The sequence below is a fragment of the Trachinotus anak genome, unplaced genomic scaffold, assembly GCF_046630095.1.
Source record: "Trachinotus anak isolate AG129_WGS33_773 ecotype Australia unplaced genomic scaffold, CSIRO_AGI_Tana_v1 ptg000025l, whole genome shotgun sequence".
NCBI lineage: Eukaryota > Metazoa > Chordata > Actinopteri > Carangiformes > Carangidae > Trachinotus > Trachinotus anak.
The window spans coordinates 20,043,689-20,065,662 of record NW_027273876.1 but is presented as its reverse complement, the minus strand read 5'-3'; the positions used below and the strand labels follow the sequence as shown (position 1 = coordinate 20,065,662).

General features: G+C 39.1%; 1 protein-coding gene across 1 annotated transcript; it reads left to right on the top strand.

Annotated features, from left to right (window-relative positions):
• Positions 1-81: 81 nt before the first annotated feature.
• On the top strand, positions 82-21,974 carry LOC139608241 (signal transducer and activator of transcription 5B-like). The gene is made up of 20 exons (XM_071461767.1): positions 82-237; positions 925-1,121; positions 1,331-1,465; positions 2,341-2,497; positions 4,973-5,062; positions 5,252-5,429; positions 5,908-6,038; positions 7,530-7,681; positions 7,922-8,077; positions 9,000-9,179; positions 9,389-9,476; positions 12,627-12,749; positions 13,014-13,106; positions 14,063-14,269; positions 14,532-14,626; positions 15,731-15,873; positions 15,997-16,152; positions 16,402-16,453; positions 17,566-17,673; positions 18,755-21,974. The coding sequence occupies exons 3-20, from the start codon at positions 1,338-1,340 to the stop codon at positions 18,876-18,878; spliced, it is 2,361 nt and encodes a 786-aa protein (XP_071317868.1). The 5' UTR covers positions 82-237; positions 925-1,121; positions 1,331-1,337; the 3' UTR covers positions 18,879-21,974.

Here is a 21,974-nt window from a genome sequence, read left to right as displayed (position 1 = left end):
TTAATTTGAAACTTTAAATCGGAAGCTGCCGGTAATATTGGGTCCTGACTTAATGCAACAACAGCTGCTTTACCAGAAGCCAGAGAGCGCTGAAGGAGTTGGCGATGTGACATGTACGTCAACTAACCTGTAAGAGGTTCAAACGTTGTGTGTGTCTGGGTGTGTGTGTGTGTGTGTGTGTGTTGTCCACTGCTTGCCCATGGTGTTGCTGTAAGGTGTGCTGCAGTCTTTTAAAGGGTGAGTTAAAGATGTGGCTGTTAACCACTTGTGGAGCATAAAAGTTCAGTTGTAGTCTCGGTGAGCGCTCCTACTATGCTAGCTACTAGTATAGCTCCCCTCCGTTAGCTAGCTAACCTTACGCTGTCTTACCCCAGCAGTAAGAACAAACGTAACGTAAATTCACCACCTTCCCACCCAGCATTTGTGCACATGTCCAGTAAAACTAAGTGGACCCTATTTGCAAATTTCTCTATATAATCTCTGTTTACCAACGAGCCATTCTAAATGTACAGTAATGTTAGCAAGCTAAGCTATGTCACAAAGTTGTTGGGAGTGTAAGCTTCCTTGCTGTGGACCGATGCGTTCCGCTCTCTTGTGGACCCTGAATGAACCCAGACTGGTCACCCTTTAATGTGATTTTTATGTTTTTGAACCAGTGGTTTGTTTAGTATATAGCTATCGAGCAATTCGTTATTTAGAGTCAGTAAATTTAAGAACTTTAGGAGGAAGGTGATGCTGTTACTGCAGCTGTGTACATAGACAGATTATGGTTGCACCAATATGTTCATGTCAAGAGTCTGTCTTCAGTAATGTGCTGATTAATGTGCCTGAGTGTCTGGTTAAATTTGTTTTGTTCTTCAGTAAAGAGAAGGAATTGATTCTAAATTAATAATAATTTTAAAAAAATCTCTGTTCTTATGTCAGTGTGCCAGATGGAAGAGCAGGTTTCTGACAAATGATCTGAAGCTGAATTGTGGGACGTGCAGTCTTTTTGCCATGGTGAATCAGAAGCACGTTTGGAAGCGTTTCAGGATTTTGTCAGAATTGTAGCTGTAAGACTTTATCCGAAGTGATCTAAAGAGATCAGCAGGAACACCCCATTGGAACTGCTTACCACTTAGGTAGGTATTGTTTTTTTGACAACTTTTGACAACAATTCCTGTTGTCAATAAATTATTGTGATAACTCCATCTCATCCGCATCATCTCTTCAACTTAATTCTCATATGTTGAAAAAAGCTTGCTTATTACTCTCTGTTCTCTTCCTCACTGTTCCTTTCCCCCTCTTCCTCATCCTGTCCCTGCCTTGTTTTCCTGCCTTGCTTCCACAGCAGCACCATGGCAATGTGGATTCAGGCCCAGCAGCTGCAGGGTGAGGCGCTGCACCAGATGCAGGCACTGTACGGCCAGCACTTCCCTATCGAGGTGCGACATTACCTGGCCCAGTGGATTGAGAGCCAGCTCTGGTATGCAGTAGACCTTGATCTTTATTTTTATTCTGATGGCACCCAGTTAGGGGCCAATAAAACTTTCATGATTGCCCCGGAATATTATTCCTATGTCTAAAAATCTATTTAACATGTTAACCAAATTGAATAGAAATTTCAATAGACTAAAACTCTAACGAATGATAATAATGCTAGAGGTGATAGAGGTGTTGATTCAATTGTATTATTATTTGATGATGCTAATATGTGCTCTTGTTATGTATTGTGTTTGTTTTATTTTAATAGAACTGAACGTTACGCAAAAAATATCATATTGAGAATATTATGGTAGATATTGCAATTGTGATGAGTCACAATTTCAGTTGGAATGGTCATTTTTGCATTTAATTTCCACAGAAAAAAAATATAAAAATGATGATGATGTCATTGTTGTTCAGGCTTGTGCCAAGCAAGCATGTTCCTTTATATCAGTACAACATGATTTGTAGGCTGGAGCACCTCTGTGGTACCATAATACTTAATTCATGATCTGTTGTGACACATTTTATCTTTATCAAAAACTGCAGCTCCTGCAATTTGAGTATTGCACTTTGCCATATTGCAATTTTGACAATAATTTGGTTAACTGCACTATATTTTAATTTAAGTTGTCTTATTACCTGGTAACGTTTACGCTATGTTTTTTTCAAGCACTTTGTGACCTTGTTTTAAAAGTGTTTTATTTAAGTAAAATGTATAATTATCACCCTGCATGAGGAGGTGAATTAACTTACCAGATGTTTAATAGTCAAAGTTAGCAAGATATTTATGTTGTAGCTAGTTGTAGTGAAGCAACTCAGAGCTTGACATTGGCCTTTGATTGATTAGAAATGTGAAATGTAATCGTTTCACAGGGATTCAGTGGAGTTGGACAACCCAGCAGAGGAGGCCAAAGCCAAGCGTCTGCTGGACAACTTGGTGGCTGAGCTGCAGAGGAAAGCCCAGCTCCAGGGAGGAGAGGACGGCTTTCTGCTCAAGATCAAGCTGGGCCACTATGCCAGCCAGTTCAAGGTACAAGTCAGCTATTGTTAGACAAATGAGAACTATTGTGCCCACAAACCTTGTGTTTAGTCACTAAAACATTATGCTGAAATAATCTGATGTTGCCCACTGAACCTAAAAAACCTTTCCCATTACAATCATGGAACAGCTGTAAAATAAAGAAAGTATTTTTCTGAGCATCAAAGACATTCTGAAATGACTCTGTGATGTGATCATTCCTGAGCAATTAGGCGCCAACAGTTTAAAAAGTCACAAAGAGCTGTTTCAGTTCATTATATAATGGTGTTCATATGTGTGGGAGCTCAGCCAGAGAAGGACCGTAATGCTCATGCTCTGTGGGCCCAAAACCCAGAGAGTAGCATGCACAGAGTTCACAGTAAATCCACAGAGTGACATTTTGAAGTTGTTTGGAAAATGGAAAAAAAAAAAAGACTTAATCCATGGTTGTGTAGGCCAAGCAACATGTAGACCTTATCTATTCTGCTAGCTATGGAAATGATGTTCCAGACATGCAGTTGAACCAGTCTTACTCTGGGGTGTGTGGATATTCTGATCCAGTGTCTCTGAAAGCAGCAGCTCCCTGGCTTACCGTCACTTCCTCCAGTCCATCCTCCAGTCCTGCAGACTTAGGGAGTCGTTCCTTGCTTTAGGCAGTGATAGAGGATTGTACACTATCCTGTTAAAGTCATTGTCTACAGATCTCTGGACTTCTGTAAGTGTTCAACTCTATTAAACACTTAACCTGGTGTGTTCTAATCTCCACTCCACTCCCTACACTCAGCCGCAGCAAGTGGTGATTTTCCCATTTGCAGAGTTTAAACATCTGGTTATCAAGTACATGTTAAAACCATCACGTGATCATTGTGGACATTTTTAATTTATTGTGGACACAGTGAAACTTCTTGAAAAAAGAATGTCTGCACCCGAGTTTTTCGGGGTCACATATGCTCACAGCAAGTTTGGTTTTATAGCCTAAATTCCCAGAAACAAACGGACGTGTGTGCCTCTAAACATTGTCCCACCAGCCCAAGCCCTTTAACTCATAGCATTGGTTCCACTACAGTAAAATCTCCAAAGGGTGTGGGCTATATTCTATAAGCCCCACTTCCACTACAATTGATAGTATACCTGTATGAATAACTACTAGAAATACTACCAGGTATTATTCTCACCAGTATGGCTACACCACTGCTTCCACTGCCATCCATGTCTCATTCAATCACAAGGAAACCATTCTGCATAGTCCTCAAGCAGCACCTCTCACTAAAGAGACAAGTCAAGTACATCATTTTAAATGACTGTAACTCATAAATTAGATTTTTTTTCTATCTTTCACTGACACCTGGCAAAGACCTGGTGAAAGCAGCTCTTTTTCTGACTTGTGTCCTCTTGAATACAAATATCTCAAGATTACTGGAAATGGTCAGGTCCTGGCTTTAGTTTTTATTTGTGATACTTTTAACTGTAAACCTATGTCAACTCATGAATATGCGTGTTTTGAATTACTCCTGTGTAGATTGAACTGTCAATTCTAGTAATCTGTGCACTTACGTCACCTGAAATGTCAGACGGTTTGTTACAAAGAATCACCTGGGAAGGCTTCATTGGGAAAAAAAGGGCAGGTGCTTTTGAAAAATAACTATCTGTATCACCGTCTACAACGGGTTAATTTCTGCTGAATTTGCTGAAGTCAGTCAGGAGAAGGGCACAAACATTTTTTCCACTAAGAAAAGCCTTCTGTGCTGTTCTTTGCTCTTCTTTCAGTGAAGAAATACTCTCCAGTTCTGATTTAACTGATGCTTTAACAGCATCTGTAGTAACCTCTTTGGAGTCACCATTGTTGTTAAAGAACAGTTGCTTCTCTCTGATAGCAATCACAAGGATTGACTATCAAACTGAAATTAACAACGTAATATTAATATGATAATGTTAATGCCTTATATTCCTTTGCATACTGATGACTTACTTTAGCTCAAAATCTGTATACTGTTGTTGTGGGTTAAACGAGGAGTGATTTAGAAAATGCATCATACACTGTGTTCAAGGTAATTAAATAGTCGGTAATAGTCTATGAAGTCATATCATAGTATTTATAGTACATCAAGTATTCAACTTTCTCTGCTAAATATGGTTTCAGTAGCAAATGTTCCAGGGTGTTTTACTGGTCCGCGTTCTGGTTTGGGAACCTCCGCTATAGGTGATATATGGGCACTAAGGAATTACCACTGTGATATTTATTTTCACATTAGAATGTAAAATGTCATCAGGTGTTTTGTCAACAATAACAAAAAACCCTGTCTCACTTTAATAAGAGCAGAGCCATGGATGGAAAGAATTACTTGTCACATTGTCAGTATGCTCTTGAGTTTTTCTAATTGATGTAATTAATTGTGTGTGTGTGTGTGTGTGTGTGTGTGTGTGTGTGTGTGTGTGTGTGTGTGTGTGTGTGTGTGTGTGTGTGTGTGTGTGTGTATATATCTGCAGAGCACTTATGACCGCTGTCCTTTGGAGCTGGTGCGCTGCATTAAACACATCCTGCACTCAGAACAGAGGCTGGTTCAAGAAGCTACAAATGTAAGTATTGAAGGGTGATCTGATGTCATATTAATAATAAAAATAATAATTGTAGAAAATGTATTTCAGGAACAATAAATTACACATAATAGTATAATGGTATTGTTAGTACCAAACTGGCAGGACAAAAAGGAAAAAAACAGACAAAAAATTTTGATGTTTTAATTTTTTTTAATGTTTTGTGTGTAGGCCAGCTGTGGGACTGGGGGCCAAGCTATGGACACTCTGTCACAACGCCACCAGCAGATCAACCAGGCCTTTGAGGAGCTACGCCTGGCCACGCAGGAGACTGAGAATGAACTGAGAAAACTGCAGCACAGCCAGGAGTACTTCATCATCCAGTACCAGGAGAACCTGCGCATCCAGGGTGAGGGCGAGGGACACACACACAGACACACACACACACACACTGATACCGATATGAGCGAATGCACAAAAAATTACATCCTTAGTATATTCTCACTGTTCCTGGTGATATGAAAAAGTGGTCCCAACCTGATGAAATGAGTTTCTACCCAACTTAATACTGAAGATATGACTGCAGCTCTAAGCAGCACAGAACCCACTGACCATTCATTGGCCATGTGTGAAAGGTAAATTCACCAAATCCAGAATAAAAATCCCTGTTTGGGCCAACTGAAAATATGATAGCATCCCAATATGTAGCTTTTTGTTTCTCTGCCTTGAAAGGAGGACTAATAGGTTCCAGAAATCATCAGCCTGTTCGACTCACACATGTCATTGTAAAAAAAAAATGACCTGCAGTCGGGGCCTGGTTAAAATCGTTGTTTTGTGTTAGTGGTGGTTCTAATGCTCTCTCTGTTACCTGCTTCCTGCTCTGTTAGCCCAGCTGAGCAGCCTGTCATCATTGCCTCCAGCCGAGCGCACCCAGCGGGAGACCACCCTGCAGAGCAAGAGGGCCACTGTGGAGGCCTGGCTCACCAGAGAGGCCAGCACACTACAGAAATACAGGCTTGTATGAAGAAACTACTCCTACACACACACACACACACCTACCTTATATTGTAACAATGAAACACAACATAGACACATATATAATATATGGACAAAAATTATTCAGGAAAGATTTGAAAAAGTTGGAAACCTGTACTGTTTACATGTATGTTTACAATCTTCTTCTTCACTGCCTTTTTTTGGCGTATTACTTTGTTTCTTGGTAAACTACCGCCATCTGTAGATCAGTGGAAAAGTGTGAAACGAATGTGAATCATGTTGTGTGTTGACAAATAAAATGGAGCCGACTCATAAAAGCATTGCTTCATTGTGCCACAAGCAGTTAGTAACTCCACAGGGAACCTTAAAATAATCTACTACTGCTGTTACTCAGCTTCTACTTCACCACTACTGGTGTCCGTTCCTTTCAGTCTCATTAAAATTCCTTTTTTATTTTTTTACTTTATTTAATGCAGTACACTCAGTTACACTCATGACTTTTGTGCAATTCATGGTCACATTATGAAATGGACATTTCATAATGTGTACTTAATAAACTTACCTTTGCATGTAATGTAATATATTTCTAGTTTTGAGATAATAATTATACATCATGCCAATGTGGAAACATTAGATATCCCCATAGTCAGAGAATCTAAGAGCTGCCATCTTGGTGACATGTCAGTTACAAATCCTACCACACCATGAAGTGTACATCCTGCTGGGCGGCTGAAAGCAGCACACTGAGGCTGAGAATATCTGAGCTGTCAACAGAAATGAGTCATGCTGTCCAGGGTTGTGCTCTGAAATAGTGACAGAAAAACAGCCCAGTGAGACTTCCAAGACATTTCCAAGCTGCTGCTCTGCTGCTGCTAAAATCCTGATTTTATAACCACAAAATCATCTGACAAAATCACCAAACACATAAATTAAAGACCAAGGCTGTGCTGTGATTTCGGCTTACTTGTAAAATGATCACTCAGAAATAAAGTTAGAAGCTCATTCATCTTATGTCAGCTGCCATGCAGTCAGTTGAATGAGAGGCTTAGAGAGGTGTCCATGCAGAGGGATCAGTACTGCAACTCTGTTCCACAGAAAGTAGCTGAGGTTTGTCCAAAAAGGTCGCTAAATTTGTCAGCAGATGCAGTTTTGAAAGACAGTAAACAGGTCTGAGAGGTGAGCAAATGTAGCAAAGACGGCACTATGTTGGCAACTCTGCCTGCAAACGGCCCAATGATGGCATAGTAGAAATCAACTACAGCAACTTTTGTTTATGCTCCATTAGTTTACAAACAGGAACCACATGTCTAAAAAAAAAAACCCTGATGATAATTTGCAGCAAACCTGGTAAATATCTCCTTGCAGAAATAATTTCCTGCTAACTGCATTTCTTCGTGTATAATTTTTATAATATATAATAATATATATAGAAATATATATAATTTCTATGTTAACAAACTGAATGTCACGTATGCAAATGTTCCTCAGCATGTGGCTGGTGGTGTGCTTACAGGACCTGTCAGAACAACACCAGAAGACCCTGGGTCTGCTGAGAAAGCAGCAGACTCTAATCCTGGACGAAGAGCTCATCCAGTGGAAGAGGAGGCAGCAGCTGGCTGGAAATGGGGGTCCTCATGAGGGGGGACTTGATGTCCTCCAGTCCTGGTACATACTGGAAATGCCTTTTAACTAGTTTGACTTAGATTCAGGGTGGAGATTATATTAAACCATAAAAAAGTGTATGATTGTTTTTCTAGATAGAAGAAAGTTTTTGGAAAAAAATCATCTATAAAAACAACCATAGACATAGGATTTATGTGCATAAATAAACTCACATAGAGGAAAAACCAATGATTTCCCTCCCATGCTATCGTGGTGTCTTCACTTTTTCTCCTTGTCTACAAGGTGTGAGAAACTGGCTGACATGATCTGGCAGAATCGGCAGCAGATCCGCCGCTGTGAACATCTAACCCAGCAGCTTCCTCTGCCGGGCCCAATGGAAGAGCTTCTGAGCAAACTCAACAGTGACATCACTGATATCATCTCTGCCCTGGTTACCAGGTGAGAACTAGATTGCATCTGGTTTTACCAGACTGCGACCTCCAGTGCCCATTGGAGTAAATTAATTACTTTTTTTGGCTTATTTTCCTCCTTTTTTGCTAAGTGGTACTTACTGAAGTGCTGCTATTTACACTACATTTAGTTTGCTGTATGATTTTTACATTACTGTGATGAAGTAGCTTGACCTGTCAGATATTTTAATCACAGAAGCAGCAAACATTTTGTTTTGTTATCGTAGATGTCTTACCCATTACTTCTCAAACATTGTTTTACTGGCCAAACTTAAACTTCCTCTACCCCTCCCATACAGGAGGTGCATGCATGATGCAGGGACACTGAACTTGCATTCATCCTTTGTAATCTCTGGTTGTCACATTTATCGGTGCCTCAGTCTGCAGTGTAGTTCCATATCTACACTGCAGTTTAACCACAGAATTTCACCAGAATTACATTGCACAATTACCAAATAAAGTAAGGTTTCAGTTTTACTTCTCTGTATGCATCACTCTCTCTTTACTCTTGCAAGGATACTGGAGAGCTTATGTTTGCACATCTAGTCTTTGTGTGCTTTGTGGACTTGTAGATGGCTCATCCTCAGTGAGGATTGTGGAGTTTGCTGCTTGAGTATAAGGTCTGGGGTCGATACTACAGACCACTTTTGTCCTCGTATAACAGGAGTGAAAGTTGTGCCTGTTTTCATGGCAGGAAGCTCATTGTCTCTGGCTGAGGGATTCTGTCAGCCTTTTGCCTTCTCACTGTTTCTTTTGGTGGCTTTCAGAGACAGAATCTCTTATCCTCATCCGCTGTATTGATCAGTGAGCTAATGTCCATATATGAACATCACTGCCTTGGATAATGCTAAACCTCTCATGAGAGAAAATGTTGACCAACTCATCATGTCATTGTCCTGTCCTCTCTTCAGCACCTTCATCATTGAAAAGCAGCCACCACAGGTGTTAAAGACTCAGACCAAGTTTGCAGCCACTGTTCGCCTTCTGGTGGGCGGAAAACTCAACGTCCACATGAACCCACCACAGGTCAAGGCGGTCATTGTTAGTGAGCAGCAGGCCAAAGCTCTGCTGAAGAATGAGAGCACACACAGGTGAGGGGCACATGGCAGCATGCAGACTTGTCCATGAATCCTAAAGGGTGTCAAATCCATTGGTAATTGATCAGTTGGCAGTTACAAAAGTAATTATTTCATAGTGGTATAGTGTGAAATGTGTTATCCTCCTCTGTTGAAGAGATCTGCAGCTACAGTAAATGAGAATGTGTGAAATTATTTCTAACATCTTTCTTTTGCCTTTGTAGTGAAAGCAGTGGAGAAATCCTCAACAACAACTGTGTGATGGAGTATCACCAGGCCACCGGAACCCTCAGTGCACACTTCAGAAACATGGTAAGCTCTGTTGGATGTCTTTTAAGGAGTGATACAAAATAAATATTTTCTAAAACACCCAATATCATTATTATATTTTCACTATAGTAGTTTTAGAAATGTGTTGCAAGTAAAATCATTTTTACATTCAGTTAGAAACCCCAACATTTAATGACCCAGATGTGGTTATTTGTCCAATAACAAAACCAAAAGGCAATGTTTGATGTACAGCAGGGATCAGTTCTGGATCCTATGTTAGTTTTCCCATATATACTCTGTGTGGACAGCGCTCTTTACAGCCAAGGTGTCTCATCTTTATACAAACAGTTATATGCTCCAAAAGAGAGTGTACTGTTCTTGGTGTACTGCTTGATACAATGGGCCATTTATAATAATTTTTATGCCTCCGTCCCGGTGAGGGCCAGAGCCATTGTTTTTAGGTTCTCTGTCCCATTCTCATGGACACAATATCTCAGTAACATGTTTACGGAACTTCTTCAAATTTCGTACAAACATTCACTTGGACTGAAGGATGAACTGATAAGATTTTTGTTGTTAGGTCGTTAAGGCCAAGGTGACCTCACCAACGCGGTTTTGGCCCTGTGAATGCAATAGCTTCGTAATGCCTTGAGGGAAGTTGTCCATATTTGTTAAAAAGGTTCTTTAGGACTCAAGGACGGACTGATTAGATTTTGGTGGCTAAAGGTGAAAAGTCAAGGTCAGTGTGACCTCACAAAATACTTTGTAGCCATTATTCAAGACTTCACACAGCAATTACCACAGATTTTCACACAAATTGTTAATCTTTTATATGACTCTGAATACACAGGAATGTAATCTGAAACTAGTCTGAGTGGCAGAGGCATACAACCATGAGGTGGTAATTCTAGTCTCAAATTCTTAATATTGACCCTGAACATATTCTCATTTATTTAGGATCTTTAACTTGTAGCTGAAAGTCATTGTTTAATATTTAATCCCAACTTCTGTTTTAATTGGCACATCACCAAGCTTTAATCATGCTTTTATCAACTGAATAAGACTGTACATATCCAACTGATGCTTAGTGTTTTTTTTTATAATTTTATAATTACTGCCTTGTTCTTTTTGCCAGCCTCAATCAAAAAGCCTGAGAAACAAAACAAACAAAACTCTTCTGCAGATTGGATCACTTTACACCTGTTTTATCCTCTTTATACTGGCTATGGGTTAGAACTGTTATGAAAATGTTATTGCTCAAGTTTAAAGCATCACATGGCCTAAATAAATCACTGACCTGTGAAGACTACCTTCATGTAGTCAGCCATTCCAGAGTCAAGGTTCATCCAGGTGTGAGTGACCCTGTTCTGTCAGGGCCCTGAGACTCTGGAATGACCTGCCTGAGGAGATACACACAGTCAGTGCTTCTCAGATCATGTTATTTACCGTGATTTTTATCAATTTTACAGATTTGTTGGACTAACCCTGTCTTGTTTCTATTGTATATTTTACTTTTCAAATGTTGATGTCTGTTTTCCCTGTTTTTACACTGTAAGGAAGGTAATTTTAGCTTAGAATTTTGCTTTTATATTGTAAAGCTCTTTCTAACTTTTGTTTTGGAAAGTTTATCTTATTATTTCTGATGATTTAAGAGTGAACATTATGTCCTATGTTTTTTCCTAAATGACACAAGGCTAAACCTTTAAAAACCAGTTGATATTACATTAATTTTAAAACAACCAAAGATAAGGATATTGTTCTAGACAACTTCAACCACACCACCGTGACACAGCATAGATAACATTACAACTCCGTGTGCCCCCCTTTCCTTTTTGCAAAATAAGCCAACACTACTGCACACATTAATGATTACACAAGCTGTGTCCATGCGTGTCTGTATTTTTAAGACTAATTTTTATCAATTTTTCAGTGTGAAATAATGCAGTATGTACTCAAAACAGCACATATGCAAAGTTAGAAATAATATAGAGTATATAATTAATATATATACTGTAAAATTAATACAACGAAAGAATGAAGCATAAAGCTGGTGTAATTGTACAGGGCTGAATAATCCCAACTTAATTTGATTTCGATCCACAAAGTCCAGTCATTTTGATTCAATTCTCAATGATTCAGCTGCATCAAATAAATCCTAATGTTGCGTAAAGCAGCTCTGAGAATTTATCCTGGAACTGTTGTTTCCTTGAGTATAAAAATTGTGTAAAGTGCACAAGAATTTATTTTGGAAAACGTCTTGTCTAAAACATGATACATTTATATTTTGCAGGTCTACATGTGCAAAATAGCAAACCTGCAGAACTTACAAGTTTGTCATCATGATCCATATTTAAATGAATAACAAAATAAATGCTGCCCCATACAGCTACACATGGATTGTCAGTAGCAGACTGAATTATCACTGTGAGCACAGGCAGGACAGAAACTGAAAGTATCCTCACTGATTCAACTGCAGTGTTTGTGTTGACAGGACTTCAGCCTGATGTCTGCAGACAACTAGTTCATTAGTGTTTACTCCCTGGCAGGGACAGACTGAGATACATAACAAACACAAACAGAGCTCAGATCAGTGTGTAAAGTCTTTTTCATACTATTGTTGATGGGATCTCTAGACTTGCTAATAGATAGGCAGCTTTCAGTTGCAGAGATTGGCTCATAGCAGCGTCGTCTGTGTTACTTTTTAACTTAAAATTCATCTTTAATTTCAATTAAGTAGACAGTTTACACATTGTGCAGCCTAAACTGAACCACTCACAATGACTAACCACTGCAGACATTTTAGCACGGATGTACATGTTTAGTGAGAAAAGGCATGAATGTAAAGATGGATTTTGGGATTTTAGGAATCGATATTGGATCATTCAAATAAAAAATGTCAAGTCTTTTTTTTTCATCCAGCCATACTATTGTAAAATTCCATAAAAACCATCAATGAATTCATCCTATTAACAAGTATTGTTCTGGATATTGTTTATTTTTCTCAGCTCAAATAAGTAAATCAGTTTAACTCTGAACTGAGAGCCTGTTCAGTGACATCCACCTGACACACAGCTTCTCTCCACTGAAAATGCAGTTGTATTATTGTTTCAGGGTGCACTCTACTGCCAATTTGTTGTAAGGAAGTAATATGTCTCTCATGTCTTCTCATGTCTTTGCTGTGTGTATTTACAGTCGCTGAAGCGGATCAAGCGCTCTGACCGTCGAGGTGCAGAGTCGGTGACGGAGGAGAAGTTCACAGTTCTGTTTGAATCACAGTTCAGTGTCGGGGGCAACGAGCTGGTCTTCCATGTCAAGGTAATCAGATGGGACATTTGATCTTTTATACCAGAGAATAGCAGCTAAAGGACTCTCTGTGTCCTGCTAAATTATTGAATAGTTGGCTTTATTCTTTAGCCCTCTGCTACTGATTTCAGACTTTAAATACCAACTAGTATTCATCAGGATTATGGCTTTTTCTAAGCTTTCTCTAAATATTTTCTTGAATCAGTTTGAATGATTCCAGAAGACTTTTCCTCTTGAGTCTATAACTGTCCCTCTGGTTGTGCTTTTAACCTGCAGACCTTATCGCTGCCTGTGGTAGTGATCGTCCACGGTAGTCAGGACAACAATGCCACAGCAACAGTCCTATGGGACAACGCCTTTGCTGAACCTGTAAGTTGGCTGATACCAGTTTGTCTGTTTCCACAGTGACCTTTCTATTGTTCACTATATCAAGTAATATTTCCCTATAGCTCCACACGGTGTCAGCTTGTCAGGTATTAGATAGCATCATGGGCCATTAAAGGAAGTCTTGTCATATACTATATTTTCTTATTGTCAACAAATCACATGTGCAGAACCAAAACAACACTGAATGTATCTGACTAACAAGAACTGTGTGTATCCAATGCCCAATATCATATTCTTCTGTGCTATAGCTCTATTGTTGCCCCAAAACGATTAAAAACACATCAGCGAGCCGCACTGGGCAACATGTTTCTTCAATAAAATCACACGCACACTAGTAGTTAGTTTTTCTTTTGTTGTTTTTTTTTTACTCAGTCTCACATAAACCATCCTGCTGCACTAAATACTTAAAAGAGTAGCCCCCAACAAATGCACTGGTTCCTGCTGTTTGAGTTTTGCTGGGATTTTTTCCTGAAAAAAATGATGAAAATGTGATGCCCAGGTGCCGCCACATAACTGCAACATCCACAGTTCACTTCCCAGACTGTGAATCTTGTGTTCTGTTTCTTTCTTTACCATAAACTGTCAAGTAATGGAAAAAGAGGCTAAAATGGCTATTTGATTATCCAGATAGTTGGTAATTCATTTTCTGTTGATCCACTAATCCATTAATTAACTTAAACATTACAGCTAGAAATGAGAGACAGAGTGACACATTGTTGATTTCAATCTTTTCATGAGATTTGTTGAGAATAAGCATCAGACTGTGATAAGTAAAGCTGTGCTACATGTCTGCTTCTTGAGTCTCTGAACCTTCAATGTCAGTTTTAAATCTTGTATGTAATTTTCCAATGTTTTATCAAAACAACAATGATGAATACAGAGTCAGGATTTGAGCTGCCGTGCTTCTTTACCCACGGCATCCGTCTTCGTCTCCTCAGGGCAGGGTGCCGTTCATCGTGCCAGACAAGGTGCTGTGGCCCCAGCTGTGTGAGGCCCTTGATATGAAGTACAAGGCGGAGATGCACAGTGGGCGTGGTCTGTCGGAGGACAACCTGGTGTTCTTGGCACAGAAGGCTTTTACAAGCAGCAGCAACAACCCTGAGGACTACCACAACATGACCATATCCTGGGCCCAGTTCAACCGGGTGAGGCCAGTTCATTTCCACAGCTCTACAGCTGACTGTAAAATTCAGACATGTCTGTACTGGAAGAGGAAAGCTGTGCTGTCACTAGCAATATCACATCACTTAAGACCACTTACCACTGAGCTATAGCTACAAAAGCATTACTTAATTGTAATTGTACAGTGACCAGGTTACTACAGTGCTCTTAAACACATGGTTCCATGAACGTGAATTCTCTGACTCACCTGTAAACATACTGACGGAATATGCTGAATTTGTACAGGAGAGCTTACCTGGACGCAACTTCACCTTCTGGCAGTGGTTTGATGGAGTTGTGGAGCTCATGAAGAAACATCTAAAGCCTCACTGGAATGATGGGTAAAGACTTGTGCTGACTTCTTTCCAGGAAACTGGTTTTATGTTATGATTAATGTAAGACAAAAAGGTAGCATGGGAAAAAAGAAATTAAGAAGAATTAAGAAACATTTCCATACAAATGCTCCAGTGTTTCCCAAAGCTGAGAGTTTACTTGTGGTCCTCCAAAAAGGGACTTCATGTGATGTTAATGTAACAGCTGGCTGAAAAGCAGTGTTTCTTTTTCCTCTCTCGTTTAATGTTTCAAGTCTGTTTCTTTGCTTTGTTAGATTTGTAATCACTTCAGGTGAGAAGTTAATCACTGGATGCCAGCAAAAACATTTTCCACAGGGACTTAAAATCTGGCGCCTACATTACCCACAATGCAACTCAACTGCTGACAGTTTGGTTGGTGATCTGGAGATGCAAAAGGCTTTTACACAACTTTATTCCTGTTTGCAGTCATTCGCCCTGGCACCTGGAAACAGAACTAGATGTGTGAACTGTCTCCCTTGGTTTGATTTATTTTGTTCACACACATAAAACATTACAAATACATTGTTTTTAGTTTGTTTTATGAAGGGGATGTGCAGGTGCAATAAGAAACCAATCTAGGGCTTATGTTAAAACCTCACAGCAACGTAAAAATTAAATCATTAAAAATGACAGAGAAAAGAAGAAAAAGGAAAAACAAACAATTCAATCAATCACCCTGTAAGAGACAATAAAGACACTTCGAGTCAAAAAAAACAGCAAAGACATACAGTGGAAGGGGTACAAATATTTAAATGACGTCATCAACCAGAATTAAATAGAAAATAAAGTACCACAAAAACAAAACAAGCGCAGTTAGTCTATCCTGATTCCCATCTGGGTTCTTATTAATGCCTCTTTTAATTTTCTTTTAAAAACAGGTAGTGAGGGTGGGGTGTTTACCAGGTGTGCAAACAAAATAAAATTTGGGCTAGTTTTGTTTTAGTTTTACAGCCACTTTTAACAGAAGACTTAACATTTGGTGTTGAACAGGAAGTGTCCTGTTATTCCGTCAGATTAGAAGAATTAATTTAAAGTTTTTGTGAACCAGTACATTAAAGAGTTTGTGTGTGTGTGTTTGTGTACTGTTTGCAGGGCCATCCTGGGCTTTGTAAACAAGCAGCAGGCACAGGACATGCTACTGTCCAAACCTAACGGCACCTTCCTGCTGCGGTTCAGTGACTCTGAGATCGGAGGCATCACCATAGCTTGGGTGGCTGAGAATCCCAACAAACCAGGTACTGAACTTTTTTGCCTATAAAAGTTAGTGCACAAATCATTTCTATCTCTGCAACAATAATTATATATTTAACCTTGGTAAATGCAGTGTATAACCTGTGTTTGCTCCTGTCTTTGGCTAGGTGAGAGGCTGGTATGGAATCTGTTGCCTTACACAACCAAGGACTTCTCCATTCGCTCCCTGGCTGATCGCATCAGTGACCTGAACCACCTCCTGTTTCTCTACCCCGATCGGCCCAAAGATGAGGTTTTTGCCAAGTACTACACCCCCCCGCTCTGTATGTATCAGCAGCACTTACCTCTCTTTCACATCAATACATCACTGCTTTGAACTAAATACACACATCTGCAAAGAAGATTTTTTTGACAATTAAATAAAAATTACTTTGTAGACATGAATTTATTTTTGTTTAACTAAGAATTGTCATTTTAAAGCCAAACCTCTTGGAACAAACTCAATATGTGGATGACGCTGTAAAGTTGAAATTATCCTGAAATTCACTTCAGCCGTTATGTCTCTCTTGCAGCTAAAGCAGTGGATGGATACGTAAAACCACAGATCAAACAAGTTGTTCCTGAGTAAGCTGTTCTCACACACACACACACAAACACACACTCCAGGGAATCTGGCAGGACTGAAGTAGGAAGTAGCAAGTTCCTGAAGCTTAAGTTTCAAATGGTGTATGAATCCTGGTGATGCACCATTTGTCCATCTAAGATAGACCTGTAAACCACTCAGACACCTAACATCTGGATGTACGTGTCTCTCTAATGTTGGCAAGATAGTTATTTATCAATGGCTTTATGTTCCACTACCATTTTTTCCTTGCCAGTACTGATTCTGATACCTCAGCCTGTGAATTGGCCGATACAGAGTAGAAAAAAATTAACAGCTGTATAACTACTAACCCTCTGTGGATGTGTGGTTGCTGTCATTGTTGTCTGGTATGGCTCACGTTAAACCCTTTGTAAAACATGAACAGATATGAAGATACATTAACATATAAAAAAATAAATCTAGGAATAGAAAACAATCCCTACACTAGTTTCCCCGACACTAGTGCCACCCCTCAAAATTAAAGCCTTGCATACTTACCTTTTTACTGGTGGGATTTTTCAGTGAAATATGTTACCAAATTGCTGACATTTTGCTTACAGCTACTGTTGCACTATTTACCAGAGATCAATTCTTTAACACTTTCAAACAGAAGAGGCTACCAGTGGCTTCACAGGGCAACTTCCTTTATAAGCTACTGTTTTAGAGCAACAAAGAGGAATGGATTTCTGGGAAAACTGTCGTTTTATCCAGGTGTGAGACTATAAAGTTTATACATGGCATGGGATCGGTGCACAGATTTACATATTTGTTGATACCCGATACCGTGTTTTAGGCAGTATCGGAGGCATTTCCGATAATAGTATCAGTATTGGAACAACTCTGTTAATTTGGGACCCATCAGACCCCTCCCAGATGGTACTGTGTGACAAATACGAAAGTGCCTGAAACTTTAAAACACAGACTGTATATGTCATTTAAATGCATTTGGACTGCAGGATGTGTCCAAGAATTTTGATGAACTGTTATACAATAAAACATGTGAAAAGTTACTTAACAAACAATGAATTTGTAGTCAGTTTAATGCTGTCGTAGATGACTGTATGAAGTAATGTGTGGCACATGTCTCTGGTAGGTTTACCACCCCAAACCCTGAACCCAGCGGAGGAGCTCCTACATTCATGGACCAGACAGCTTCTCCCTCTGTGAGCCTCCCCAACAGCTTTGGTGTTTACCCTCCTATGTAAGCACAGTTCTTTACTTCATTTATACACTACACTGACCCCAATTTTATCTATCTAAAGACCCAAGAGAACTTCCACCCATGTAAATTACACCATAAGGATGAAATTTAGTTTCTCTTGGGCCAGTGGTGCTACAGTCAACATGTAAGCGCTGCAAGCAACATAAGATCAAAAAAATAAAAACAGTGCTAAGTGGCTATAATCAGGGGTGCACATAACTGGTACGCAAGTACGCATGCGCAGCGAAAATGAGAAATGCGTAACATCACATGTGTCGTTACGGCGCCTTTGCGTACCTGACGGTTACCGACATCAGAGATCTTGTCTACACGAAGCCATGTCGAAAAAACAAAAGACATTAAGCAGCTTTTTTGGTGCCGTAACGACACACGTGATGTTATGCATTTCTCATTCTCGACGCGTATGCGTACTTGCGTACCAGTTATGTGCACCCCTGGCTATAATCAATGTTTTCATAACAGTTTCAATGTGTAAACAATGTGACATAGTTACTCATAGTGATGAACATACAGAGAATTAACCTGAACCTGTGGTTCTCCTTCACCTATAGTGAGTTTCAGTTCTTTGTGTAGTGGTCTGGCCTAGAATTCTGTTTCACTCTCACTGTTTTCATGGTGTTTACAGCTGTTTATAGGGATAAAAGCTTTAATAACCCACTGTCCACTACCGGCTCAGCAGCAAACAGCAGATTTGACCAGCTGGTGAACATAGTGGAGCATAAACCAGCTAAAGATAGCCAGATAGTTGTGTTTTTTTTTTGGAGTTAGAAACCAAAACAGAGCTAAAGAGAGTGTGGCTGTGATTTAGGCCACATGGTGACGTGGTAGTCTGCACAGGCAAAGACTTTTGGAAATGATGAAGTAAACACCTACATCTGCTCCCTGATTGGGTCTTATTAGTCATGACTACCAGTGGTGAAAGCAACATGAATAATGAATTACAAGTGTTACTGACCTTGTTTCACTTGTTATTTTGAATTTATTTTCAGAGAATATGTCCTAGCAAGTTGTTTTCCAGTGAACCTCCTTCTTGAAAGTCTCTCTGCTCTTGTCTTGAAAGGAGCGACTCCATGTTGGATGCAGACGGAGACTTTGACCTGGAGGACACAATGGATGTTGCTCGTCATGTGGAGGAGCTGCTCCGCAGGCCAATGGCCAACCAGTGGAGCAGCCAGCAGTCCTGAACCTGTAACCTGAACCTGCTGCACACCTTCAGGTCTTCTCCATCTTATCCCAACAGCAACACACACACCTGTAATTATCTCTGGACTGAAACCAGGGCAAGACATTTCCAGTTTTTATCAGTCCTTCTGGCAGATCCACATTACAATTCACCATTCGTCTTTAGCTTTAGATGCCCACAGGAGTTTTGGAAGAGAACAGGTCCAGCAACGAAAAGCCTCACAGTTTCTCAGAGCAGTCAGGTGGAGCTGGTTCAGGACAAAACTGAGAACTACAGTTAGTTATTATGTAAGCTTTGCATTCACATGTGCCTGATGAGCTTTTAGCTGATACCACAAGACTTTTGCATAAAATTTCAGAGCAGATGAACTTTACAGCTTCTCATAAAGTTCTTCTTTACCTTCTACACAACTAACATTGGTTAACCTGACTAACCAACGTGACTAATTTTGACAAATTGAATCTCTTCTCTATTATAGAATATATTTGTCAATAATGTTAATTATTATGCAGAAAATCCAGAAAATTCTTAAAAAAAAAAAAAAACAAGTCTTAAAGTGAGACTATGTAACTTTTTGTTTTTAGCCACTGTGAAAACCAGAAGTATTTACAGGATGACGGCAAATTGAATTTTCCTTTTATTTCCAAAGTTTCTGTTGAGTCAGTTGCTTTAAAGATGTCATCATTAGGTGGGAAAAAGTAGAAATCAACAAACTGAGCTCCTGCTTTGTTGTTAGCTTAGCTGTGGCTTAAGCTTTCAGACAGGTTTAAGCCTGTGCCTTCATAAACAAAATTAAATAGTTTCCTAAACCACACAACTTTGTCCTATGAAGCTGCAGTTTCAGCTTCACCTGTGGTTTAGTCTAAACCCAGCTGCTGTGTCCTGTAAAAACCATCAAACAACACTAGAGGTCAGTGAATGTTTCTGTAGAAAGTGGGTTACTGTTGATCTGACCGACTGAATAGAAATGATGAACTAAGCAACAAAAGGGGCCATGTGAGCCTTTGTTTAGTCACCTGAAGCTGTAAGTGTCAGGAAAAACAAAATCAAGATCAACTCCCTCCTCAATGATAATATAGAAACATATTGTACTAATTGATAGTGCAGCAGATTTTAAGGAAACAGTTATTATTGTACTGGGAAGATGTTTAACTATATGATGAAATTTATATTAAGAGTATAGCATGATATATTATTTTGTGATCAAATACACTGTTTATTGTTTCAGTGATATTTCTGAATTCTTTTCTCAGCAGTTAGAGAAATGAACTAAACTGTAAAAAAACAAAGCTGAAACTAATTTCTATAATTAGCATTTTCTTAGACTAATGATTGTTAAGCAGTTTCTCTTAATTATCATTATTTCTACACAGCAATCAGGTTCAGCTCAGCATGCAGTTTTGGTTAACTTGAACCCATTCTAAATCTGAGCGAAGCCAGTCAGGTGCTAAGTGACACCGCCGCAGCCTCGGTGAGCCGCTGTTTTCTGTTACACAATCATAGTCGTAATAGTAGCACAAGTCATAAAGTCAGCAAGCTGACTCTGTAATGTCCGGTACACAGAAATATGTATCTTAAGTTTGCTAACGTTAGCCATGATAAGCTACTGGTCAAACCAGACCAAGTAAGACTGCAGCAGCAAAACCCAGATTGTACTAAACTAAACATATATATTGCTTAAGAATTCAACTTTTTACAAGAGAATAATTTGTTTTATTTCTCATTTCAAAAGTTACATAGTCCGACTTTAAGTACTGAAAATTGAATTTTATCCATACCTCTTATAGTTTTGTATAATATTTTAGTTATTTGCTTCCATTACAGCTGATCTCTGAGGTTCTTGTGCTACACTGACATCCACAAAAATGTTCAAACGGTCTTAGATGCTGTAATTTGGTCTCACAAAGTCAGTAACGCATTGACAAGTCTTGTGTCAGATTGACTTTTAAATATAAATGTTGGTACAATATGATCTGTGAAAGGGTAAAATAATTATCACTTAACCAGTGTGACAGAACATGTTTCTGTTCCTCAGTTTACCGAAAGCAGACATTCTATAGGTCTGTAGGTAGTAAATGCTCAGTACCTGAATGTTTGTCCAACGTTTTAGAAATTTGGTAATTTAGACTTCATACAGCTGTTCTCACCAGCTGCAGAGAGCCTGGGGGTTAAATGTTAGAAAACAAACATATACATAAAGATTGTTAAACCAAGAGAACAGATCAGTAAACTGAGGTTTACGTTTATTATCATTTCCTCACATATACATGACATAGATACAGGGAAATGAAATGTTGTTTGTATGTAATTTGTCAATTATCCCTGCTACATAATAATACAGATTAATCATCTGTTGGCTATTAGAAACATACAATTCTATAACACCTGTCCTCTCCTTAATCGTATACATAATGAAGTGGTCACCAGCCAATCACAGGAGAGTAGAAATTAGACACCATGCAGGTGTGCGTTTAATCATTTAAACATCATTTGTATGTGAAAAGGTGCAGGTCAGTGGATGTAGAGATATAACAACAAATACAAATTGTACAATGGCTAACTGTATTAAGTACAACACACAGGGTATTACAGGATTTTTTTTAAATTATTTTTTAATGTCAGTTTTCAGTCTGTACTCAAGCTAAATACATTTCATGACTGAGAACGTTGATGTAGAGAATTATTAGTTCCCCTCTTTTATCCTATTCCAGAAGCTCAAACGTTTTACTGAACATCTTTAAGAATCAGTGTGCACAGTTCACTTACTGCAGCAATTTGTGAGCATGTTCCTTCACACAAATATGATTTTCTACTATAGGACACAGTGCAGTCTCTATAAGGTCTCCTAAGAATCGGTTTCCCTTTAACTGTAAGTCAGTGTCATGTTTCTTCCAGGACAACAAAAACCATTAATCATGATTTAACAGAGTAACCTTTCACAAGTCTAATGTACTGTATCAGTTGCCTGGCGCAAGTGAGCTTGACATCCTGCCTTTGTGGAACTGAACTCGGCTGAAACTTAAAACTGGAAAAAAAAAGATATGTTAAATGCAACTGTGGCTCAACCACAAATAATAAACCGAAGATGCTGCCATTT

Excerpts from the sequence above, each read along its gene's own strand:
- LOC139608241 (XM_071461767.1), top strand. The coding sequence starts at position 1,338 with ATGGCAATGTGGATTCAGGCCCAGCAGCTGCAGGGTGAGGCGCTGCAC. Across the intron at positions 13,107-14,062 it reads ACAACGCCTTTGCTGAACCT|GGCAGGGTGCCGTTCATCGT; the intron begins GTAAGTTGGCTG and ends TCGTCTCCTCAG. Across the intron at positions 16,454-17,565 it reads ATCAAACAAGTTGTTCCTGA|GTTTACCACCCCAAACCCTG; the intron begins GTAAGCTGTTCT and ends TGTCTCTGGTAG.